This window comes from Syngnathus typhle, linkage group LG17 (genome assembly GCF_033458585.1).
Source record: "Syngnathus typhle isolate RoL2023-S1 ecotype Sweden linkage group LG17, RoL_Styp_1.0, whole genome shotgun sequence".
In the NCBI taxonomy this organism is placed as follows: domain Eukaryota; kingdom Metazoa; phylum Chordata; class Actinopteri; order Syngnathiformes; family Syngnathidae; genus Syngnathus; species Syngnathus typhle.
The window spans coordinates 6,473,088-6,482,903 of NC_083754.1; the positions used below are offsets into that span (position 1 = coordinate 6,473,088).

The following is a 9,816-nucleotide window of genomic DNA, read 5'->3' on the forward strand; positions in this document are numbered from 1 at the left end:
TTTGACTTGGTGTTTTTTTTATTTCATGTGATTCTTCAGTTTGCCCATTTGAAGACAACGTGGTATGAAACCATTTTAATTAAAAGAAAAAAAAACCAGATTTTTTTTCTTTTCGTTTATTGCTATAATTGAATTGACAGACAACAGGGTCCATATTTTATGGATCCCTCCAATTATTTCCCTGGATCTTATTCAGTAGAGTCAGCTCCCTGAAAAAGAAGCATAAAGATAATCAGTCATCCTTGAGCGACCAAACATTTTCGACTTAAAATAAGCATGTCACCTTCCCACTATCACGAGTCTTGGCCCTCAGCTTGTTGACCTGGGACTCAGCAATGTCAGCACGTTCCTGAGCCTCCTCCAGCTCATGCTGGACCTTCCTGAGCCTGGACATGTGAGTATTGGCATGCTCTTCCTGTGATAGAAAAGAAACGTTGACATTGTGTGAATGTCGTTTTTGTGAAATCACTATGTGGTGGACTTACGGCTTCCTCCGCTTGTCTCTTGTAAGCCTTGACTTTCATTTGTAATTTATCCACCAGATCCTGAAGCCTGGTCCCGTTCTTCTTGTCCTCCTCAGTCTGTTTGGGTGAAATTTTTTGCTGCTGATCCCAAAAAGGAAACTTGCGAGTGTGGCGGAATGGAACGCACCTGGTAGGTCAGCTCCTTGACTCTCCTCTCATATTTGCGGACACCTTTAACAGCATCCGCTCCACGTCTCTGCTCAGTCTCCACTTCAGTTTCCAGCTGACGGACCTGAAAAATGGACACAAATGAAACGTTCGAGCAGAAGGGCTAGGAATCATTTATGTGACTAAAAAGAATTTTCGAGCACATACCCTAGCCTCCAGTTTCTGGAGTTGCTTCTTGCCACCCTTCATGGCGAGGTTCTCAGCCTCATCCAGACGGTGCTGCAGATCCTTGACAGTCACCTCCAGGTTCTTCTTCATCCTCTCCAGGTGAGCGCTGGTGTCCTGCTCCTTCTTCAGCTCCTCGGCCATCATGGCAGCCTGAAATCAAGAGTGTTGTTTTGATATTTCAAAATATTGATTCCATTGGCAGGTCGGTGTTCACGTTCTCACTCACATCAGTGATGGCCTTTTTGGCCTTCTCCTCAGCATTTCGTGCCTCCTGAACAGCATCGTCGACCTCACCTTGAACCTGAACAAAGTCAGCCTCCAGCTTCTTCTTGGTGTTCAACAGGCTGGTGTTCTGAAAGTGACAAAGTTATGAATCAGAACTGTTTTGTATCCGAAAGTGAAAGACATCAGAACTATTGTGCACGAACCTGAGAGTGAAGCAGTCCGACACGCTCGCTAGCATCAACCAGCTCCTGCTCGGCCACTTTGCGGGACCTTTCCGTCTGTTCCAGAGCGGCTCTCAGCTCCTCAATTTCAGCCACCATCAGGCCGTTCCTGCGGTCCACCATTGCAGCCTGTTCCTTCATGTCCTCTTGTCCCCGTACAGCATCATCAAGGTGCAGTTGGGCATCCTGACAAACAAAAAAAGCAAATAGTCATTTTTCATTTTGTATGCATTGAGTAAAGACCTCACCTTGAGTTGTCCCTGGACATTCCTCAGTTGCTTCTGGGCTTCAGCAGCCTGTCTGTTGGCGTGGCTCAACTGAATCTCCATCTCGTTCAGGTCTCCCTCCATCTTCTTCTTGATTCTCAGGGCGTCGTTCCTGCTCCTGACCTCAGCGTCAAGAGTGCTCTGCATGGAGTCCATCACTCTCTGGCTGTTCCTCTTGATCTGCTCCATCTCCTCGTCCTTCTCTGCAAGCTTCCTGTCAACCTCGCCTTTGATTTGGTTGAGCTCAAGCTGAACGCGAAGAATCTTGGACTCTTCATGCTCCAGCGTACCCTGTGTGTGGGAAACATGACTCAAGTAAGATTGAATACAGTGTCACGGTTTTGTCATGGCAACCATAGAATTCCGAAAAATAGCCAGAGTATCGATGATTCAATTGAATGATTTGATAATGTGATACCTCGGCTTCCTCAAGAGCAGTCTGAATCTCGGCCTTTTCACTTTCAACAGTCTTTTTAGCCTTTTCCAGATCGTGAATGCTCTTTCCGGTCTCCCCAATCTGTTCAGTTAGATCTGAGATCTCCTCTATGGTTCAGAAAAACAAAACAAAACAAAAAATTCAACCATTGTGATCATTTGCTCTGACTGTAGGGCAAATTGACTCACGCTGCAGGTTCTTGTTCTCCCTCTTCAAGGTCTCCAGCTGATCCAAGGCCTCCTCATAAGAGTTCTTCATCTTGAACAGTTCAGTGCTGAGAGAACGGGCCTCCTTCTGGGAGCCTTCCAGCTCTGCCTGGCCCTCCTCATATTTCTGCTTCCATTCTGCCAGGACCTGAACATTTCAAAGACCCATTAGAAATGGAGTCATGCGTCATTGATGAATGCGACCAATGGAGATATGGACCTTATCAAAGTTCCTCTGCTTCTTGTCAAGGTTGGCAGCCAGGGCATTAGCTCTCTCCACATCAATCATGAGGTCCTCCACCTCACCCTGGAGCCTCTGCTTGGTCTTCTCCAAAGAGGCACACTTGGAGTTCACAGACTCAATGGACTCCTCTGCTTCCTGGAGACGCTGGGCAAGCTTCTTTCTGTAATGGGCAAAGATTTTTAGGATGTCATTTGCAGAAAATCTCTGGAAACATTCTACCCTTATGTCAAAGTTCCTTACTTGGCCTCCTCCAGCTCCTCAGTGCGCTGGATAGCATCGGTCTCATACTTAGACCTCCACTGTGCCACCTCACTATTGGCCTTGGACATTCCTCGCTGCAGTTCAGCCTTAGCCTCCTGCTCCTCCTCAAACTGCTCTCGGAGCAGATCGCAGTCATGACGGGCAGACTGAACACCATGAGCCAGGGCATTCTTGGCCTATATAAAACAAGTTGGATAGCATTAGTGGCATACAAATACTGGATCCAGGTCCTGGTAGGGATGCTTCTTTGTTCTCCTACCTTAACTTCTTCCTCAATGTGTCTTTTGAGCTCTTCAATCTGCTGAGTGTAAGCCTGCTTGCCCCTGGTCAGCTGGGAAATGAGGGCTTCCTTCTCTTCAAGCTGACGAGAAAACTCACCTGCAATGACATGTACAGATCCTCAAAATGAGGTCATTGAACTGAAAATAGTTGGCTTACTCACCGTTCTCTGTTTGCAGTCTTGCCTTCTGCGCACTCAAGTCGTTGAGCTGGCGAACATTCTCATCATTCTTGGTCTTAATTTCACTTAACTGGTCTTCAAGAGTTCTGCATAGTTTCTCCAAGTTGCCCTACAAAGACCAAATCATCTTGAAGAGTTACTATTTGGGGATCAGGTCATTTTTATGTTTGGATCAAAATGGCTGAAACGAACTTTGGCTTTGGCGACGGCCTCCATGTTGCTGGAGAGATCGTCAATCTCCATCTTGTACTCGCTCTTCTCCTTCTCGAGCTTCTGCTTGACACGCTGGAGGTTGTCTATCTGCTCGCCTAGCTCTGCCACGCTGTCAGCCTGCTTCTTGCGAAGAGCGGCGGCCGTCGCCTCATGCTGGAGGGTGGACTCTTCGAGATCCCGACGCAACTTCTGGAACTCAGCCTCCCGCTTCTTGTTCATCTCAATCTGAGCGGCCGTTGCTCCACCGGCTTCCTCGAGCCTCTCGCTGATCTCCTCCAATTCCCTGGAGAGGTCAGACCTCTGCTTCTCCACCTTAGCCCGAGCTGCCCTCTCAGCTTCAATCTCCTCTTCCAGCTCCTCAATACGAGCCTAGATGGGACAATAGTATTGTATTGACTGAAACCCAATGAGATCTCATGGCAAGTGTAATTAATGTACCTGGAGTTCCTTGATCTTCTTCTGGAGCTGAGCACCAAGAGACTGTTCATCCTCAATCTTGCTGAGGAGCTGACTGGTCTCAAAGTCTTTCCTTTGAGTAGAAAGAAAAAACACAAGCTACATCTTTGCAACAGGAATCAACAAAACCACTGGTTATCCTATGATTCTTTCTCTTACTTCTTGATTTTTTCATCTGATTGTTGTTTATCATTCTCCAGATCCATTATGGATTCCTGGGCCAGTTTCAGGTCACCCTCAAGCTTCCTCTTGGCTCTCTCAAGGTCCATGCGGAGCTTCTTCTCTTGTTCCAGGGAGCCTTCAAGCTGTTACATCGCATTATTTAAATGACATTGAGTCATGATCCTTAAAAGATATTCTACCTGAGTCCACTTGAATCATTTATGTGGCCATGATGGTGTTCTTACGTCATCCACTTGCTGCTCCAGCTTTGTCTTAGCCTTGGTCAGAGTGTTGACTTTGTCTTCCTCTGCCTGCAGATCGTCCAGTGTTTGTTGGTGAGCCTCCTGGAGGGCTTTCTTCTCCTTTGTCAACTTGGCAAGAGTCTCATCTTGAGTTGCCATCTCCTCTGTCAGGTTTTTCACCTAAAATATTGAAGCGTGATGTCATTGCCAGCTGTTTCTGCTGATGAAATTTAAAATGAAGTCGAAGTTCACCTTGTTTTCAGTGGCGTGTTTCTCCTTTTCTACTTTAGCCAAGGTGAGTTCCAAATCATCAATATCTTTCTTGAGCTCTGAGCATTCATCCTCCAGCTTTCTCTTCTTCGTGGTCAGCTCAGCGTTGATTTCTTCCTCATCTTCCAGTCTCTCGGTCGTCTCTTTGAGTTTGGCCTCGAGCTGGATCTTGCTCTTAATGAGCCCCTCGCATCTTTCCTCAGCATCTGAAAGATTCTCACCTTCCTGTCGTTAAAAATAAGCATCGTTTGTTTTTGTACAAAAACGATTATAACAACTGATCTGGTGATATTTCAGAGACCACTCACAGCTGCCACTTGCAGTTGCAGGTCATTCTTCTCCTGCAACAAGGAGACCATCTTCTCCTCCAGCTCTTTCTTTTTGGCCAGCGCAGTCGCCAGGTCAGATTGCATTTTGCCATAATTCTCCTTCATCTGCGCCAGCTCTTTCTCAGTCTCGGCACTCTTGAGGAGAGGCTTGATCTTGAAGTACAGATGCATCCATGGCCAGTTCTTCACATTCATGAAGGAACGGACGTTGTACTGGACGGTGAAGATTGCGTCTCTAGGAAGCACAATGTGAAGAAAATGGATCTACTGCATTTCACTTGAAACACATCTGGTTTTTGGTCAAGTTTCTACCTCCTCTCCATCATCATCACAAACTCTTTCCTCATGAGGTATCCTCTGCAGAGAGCTTGAGTCATGGTCACCAATGCAGCCAGTTTCTCATCTCGCATCTCCTCCAGGGTACCCAACAGACCAGCTTTGAAGAACACCTGTGTGTTGTGAACAAGGGTTTTTAGTGACTTGCCAATCTATGTGCCATTGGGGACTCACCTTAGTGTGTCCAAATTTGTACTGAGTGTGATCCACATCGATGGAGCCCAGCAATTTCTCTGCTGCCTTCTTGTTGTCAATGAACTGACCCTCAGGGATGATGCTAGCGTTCAATACTTTGTATCTACAAGAGAATGAGAAACATATTTTGTTGACCTCATGATAGGTCAGCTAAAACCAATTTTCTCACACTCACCTCTGCTTGAAATCACCGTAGAGGATTCTGCTGGGGAAGCCCTTTCTGCAGATTCTGATACCCTCAAGCACACCGTTACATCTCAGCTGGTGGATAACCAGGTAGTTCTCCATAAGACCTGAACATTGTTCAAAAGATTTAATTTCAGTTTCAAACAGCTGTCTGGAGTAGAACCCTATGAGGACGACATCAAACCTGGGGTCTTATGGTCATTGGGGATCAGGCAGCGCACAAAGTGAGGATGAGTGCTCCTCAAGTTAGTCATCAGCTTGCCCAAGTTCTCCTGTGAGGTGAAATGTTATCATTCTTGCAACTTCAAGTCATGATCTCATGAGGTACACAATTCACACATATGAGTGACATTACCCTGAATAGAGCAGAGACAGTCTGGAAAGAACCACCCTTCTTCTTTCCACCACCCTTCTTGCCACCACCACCACCACCACTCTCTGTTTCATAAATGTTTGTCACGATAAGCACACCAAAACGACATTTGCAGGATGAGCTTCATACCTTCAGCTGCAGCGTGGGTGGCGTACAGCATGCCCAGCAGCTTGTTTGAAGACTTCTGGTAGAGCTGGACAACGGAGTCATTCAGGGGATCCTTGTTTTTGTCCAACCAGCCGGTGATGTTGTAGTCCACAGTACCAGCGTAGTGAATCAGTGAGAAGTGGGCCTCAGCTTTGCCTTTTGCGGGTTTTGGCTTCTCAAAGGCCTTGGTCTTGCCAAGATGCTGATCATACAGCTTGTTCTTGAAAGACACGTCTGTCGCCTTGGGGAACATGCACTCCTCTTCAAGGATGGAGAAGATGCCCATTGGCTATCGGGGGGGAATGGTATTGGTCATTTTGGAGGAACACTGAGATTCATAAATGTTCTCAGATGCAAGCACGATTGTCTCACCTTCTCAATCAGCTCAATGCAAGCCGCCAAGTCCATACCAAAGTCGATGAATTCCCAATGGATACCTTCTTTCTTGTATTCCTCTTGCTCCAAGACAAACATGTGGTGGTTGAAGAACTGTTGCAGTTTCTCATTGGTGAAGTTGATGCACAGTTGCTCCAAGCTGTTGTACTACAAAGTACAGATATTACACCTCGTTAATCCACTGATGTGTTTGTCTGAGCTGATTCGAATGTTGTGTGACTCACATCGAAGATCTCAAATCCAGCGATATCCAACACTCCAATGAAGAACTGTCTTGGCTGCTTTGTGTCCAACATCTCATTGATACGGATGACCATCCAGAAGAACATTTTCTCATAGATGGATTTGCACAGAGCTGACACAGAATTGTTGACCTGGTAAAGAGATGTTAAGGTAACAATTTGTTTCGTTCAATATGGAAGTTATGACGGAGTCTCAATTTTATTATTTTTTTACCTGTGGGACGGTCTGACCTTTGGTCACAAATTCATTCCCAACTTTGACTCGAGGGTAGCACAGAGCTTTCAGCATATCCGCTGAGTTCAGACCCAAGAGGTAAGCGATTTTATCAGCCTCTAAAAGAAAAAAGAAAGAATCATCTTGTAACGTTTCATATTGTGTGTGGAGACATCAGAGAATTGTTGTGGTTACCCTCAGTGCCATCAGGTTCCGCCTGCTCCTCACGCTGCTTCTGCTTGAATTTCATGCTGCCATGATGGATCACAGCACCAGTCAGCTTGAAAATGCTCATTTTTTCCTCACTAGTGAAGCCCAGGATGTCGATAGCGGTCTGGATTTAATACAAGTGAGGGTTATTTGTCGCAGATATGCTAATCGTCATTATTGCTGACTCACATCCGTTGCGATGAACTCCTCAACGTCATCGATGCTCTTGACAGTGATTTCACCGTGACTGATCATCGGATAGTCATACGGATTGGTGGTGATCAGAAGGGCCTCTGGAATGAAGTTCAGTGAGTACATTTTCAATTTTACACATTTTTGGGGTTTATTTGTCGTGGCATACCGAGCAGCTCAGGCTTGTGTCCTGTCATCAGCTGATAGAAGATATGGTAGCTCCTCTCAGCTGACAGCTGGAAGGTGACACGGGACTTCTCCAGCAGATCTGACCATTTGTTAGAAACACATGAGGATTTATTTGTAGCCAACATTTTTTTGGCCACTCACGTGGGGTCTGAAAACTCACAAGTTTCAATATCAGCAGAGGCCAGCTTGCCAGTAGAGCCAAAGTGGATTCTGATGAATTTACCCTGAATGTTGACCAGGAACGTGTCAGTTTTTGTCTTTGACAGTCAACATGCGGAAATTAAAGCGTTCTGATTGAGCTACTTACGAAACGGGACGAGTTGTCGTTCCTTACGGTCTTGGCATTACCGTAGGCCTCCAGCAGGGGGTTGGCTGCAATGATTTGATCTTCCAGAGAACCCTACAAAGGCACAACCATACCGTCAACAAAGATTTTTAGGAGCGACCATGCTCTTTTGAGTATAATTGTAATATTACCTGAATCTTCCCAGGTTCAGCCTTTTTGACTCCAGCAACTGCAATTGTTGCAAAGTACTGGATGACACGCTTTGTGTTGACAGTCTTTCCGGCACCGGATTCTCCACTGGAGAAGATAAGGATATTTCAGTGCAGTGTCTCAAAATTTCAAATAAAATAGTTGTTTTCATGACTTACGTGATCAGGACGGACTGATTTTCACGGTCTAAAATGAGAGAAGTAGCCAAAAATATTAGCTATTAATTGTAGCTACTACAATGTCTTGCCTGCAGGACTTGGTCAAAACATTGTTACCTGTGAGCATGAACTGATAGGCGTTGTCAGAGATGGAGAAGATGTGGGGCGGAGCCTCAATTCTCTTCTTGCCTCTGTAGGCCCCTACGACCTCCTGGTCGTACACAGGAAGCCACTTGTAGGGGTTGACCACAACGCAGAACAGCCCAGAGTAGGTCTGGAAAGAGATTGCATTGGTCTCACAAGTCCATGACTTTAATTCAGACCATCCAGAGTTGAAAAGCAGGACACTGATGTCGACTCACGTAGATCATCCATGATGCAAAACGCTCTTTGAGGTTAAACAACACGGCAGGCTCGTTGAGGTGGGTCATCATGGCCATGTCTTCAATTTTCTCAAACTTGGGAGGGTTCATGGGATGGATGTCGCTTTCTTTGACGGTGACGGTCTGAAAGGTCATTTCTTTCATTTGGAATTTATTTGCCAGTGAAGGCTCCTCAAGTAAGTTTCATCTGGGGCCTCGATAGACTTTACCTTCTTTCCCTCGAGTGTCTCGACGGTAGCATTGCCCCCCTCTCTTTTGATGAGTTTGGACTTGACGTACATTTCGTCAGGAACGACCACGAAGAAGGCTGACTTGGCGTCAAAGGGAGCCGTCTGAGCCGCAATCCTCTCCTTCTCGGGCTTCCTGAGGTAAATGGCTGCAGGGCCATACTGCTCCATCTCTGCGTCGGTGCTCATGGTGGCACTTTATTGGACACTGAGAGAAGGCACAGTTCAAATTTGCTTCCATCACTTCATCAAATGTTTACATTACACGCAATTGTGATTACCTCTTAAGGTCCCACCAGAAGATGAAAATCAGATCAGTTCTTGTGATCCTATGAATCAGAGAACAGTAGGATGAGTGTTATTATAAAATAATACCACAAAAATAGATGCCATTGATTCACCAACCTGTGTTGACAGCCTATCAGTTATTGTGAGAGTCCCGGGCACTGTCTTTTATAGAGGACACATGTCTCCTTGGTAGGTGTGCCCTGCTGTACTTGGTCATGTATTCTTGCCATGTTGTCGCTAATCCTGTGACAGTGACATTTAACATGATTGTGTTGCCTCGTGCCTTGTTTTATGGTTGCCATTTATTTCATTCCAACCCTCCCCCCTGTGCCGATTTAAATACCCACCCATAAATGAGAGAAAAATAAAATAATGGAACTATTACAATACCCCGATATTGAGGGAATTCAGGGGTTATGCTATTGTTGAAACTAACTTTTTGTAGTGTTAATATATAAATTGATACATTTATAAATCTAGCTGACGTCACAATAATAAAATCCAACCCCGCATTATAGAAGTTGTCGGGCTCCAAATGTTGTTTCCGATTTAATTATCAGCGACATATGATCATCTTGACCTGGCACGCTGTGCCAGGCCCTGGTTGTGGTTTTGGCGAAGCACACAAATGTCAGCGGTATATAGTTGCAGAAGCACCACACAGCTCACATGTCAAAGATTGGCCAAGTGCTGTTCCAGAAAATGAAAGGAGGGGATTACATGTCGCCTTGGA

General features: G+C 45.7%; 1 protein-coding gene across 1 annotated transcript; it reads right to left on the minus strand.

The window, feature by feature from the left end:
• Nucleotides 1-65: 65 nt before the first annotated feature.
• On the minus strand, nucleotides 66-9,308 carry LOC133169951 (myosin heavy chain, fast skeletal muscle-like). The gene is made up of 41 exons (XM_061302517.1): nucleotides 9,201-9,308; nucleotides 9,077-9,124; nucleotides 8,778-9,003; nucleotides 8,548-8,691; nucleotides 8,303-8,459; nucleotides 8,186-8,213; nucleotides 8,009-8,114; nucleotides 7,839-7,931; nucleotides 7,692-7,755; nucleotides 7,512-7,610; nucleotides 7,340-7,443; nucleotides 7,136-7,274; nucleotides 6,941-7,059; nucleotides 6,709-6,858; nucleotides 6,461-6,631; nucleotides 6,071-6,377; nucleotides 5,924-6,006; nucleotides 5,753-5,840; nucleotides 5,558-5,675; nucleotides 5,362-5,485; nucleotides 5,164-5,300; nucleotides 4,831-5,086; nucleotides 4,505-4,747; nucleotides 4,256-4,432; nucleotides 4,008-4,153; nucleotides 3,831-3,921; nucleotides 3,372-3,761; nucleotides 3,162-3,288; nucleotides 2,979-3,097; nucleotides 2,699-2,895; nucleotides 2,435-2,618; nucleotides 2,197-2,362; nucleotides 1,991-2,115; nucleotides 1,555-1,863; nucleotides 1,289-1,492; nucleotides 1,087-1,212; nucleotides 840-1,010; nucleotides 652-756; nucleotides 486-581; nucleotides 284-415; nucleotides 66-209 (listed from the first exon to the last, which is right to left on the minus strand). Exons 3-41 carry the CDS (start codon nucleotides 8,982-8,984, stop codon nucleotides 189-191), a joined length of 5,823 nt encoding a protein of 1,940 aa, XP_061158501.1. The 5' UTR covers nucleotides 8,985-9,003; nucleotides 9,077-9,124; nucleotides 9,201-9,308; the 3' UTR covers nucleotides 66-188.
• Nucleotides 9,309-9,816: the final 508 nt, after the last annotated feature.

Coding starts and splice junctions, on each gene's coding strand:
- LOC133169951 (XM_061302517.1), bottom strand. CDS start 8,984: ATGAGCACCGACGCAGAGATGGAGCAGTATGGCCCTGCAGCCATTTAC. Junction 5,486..5,557: donor TACGGTGATTTCAAGCAGAG/GTGAGTGTGAGA, acceptor ATTCTCTTGTAG/ATACAAAGTATTGAACGCTA. Junction 1,011..1,086: donor CCAAAAAGGCCATCACTGAT/GTGAGTGAGAAC, acceptor TCTTGATTTCAG/GCTGCCATGATGGCCGAGGA.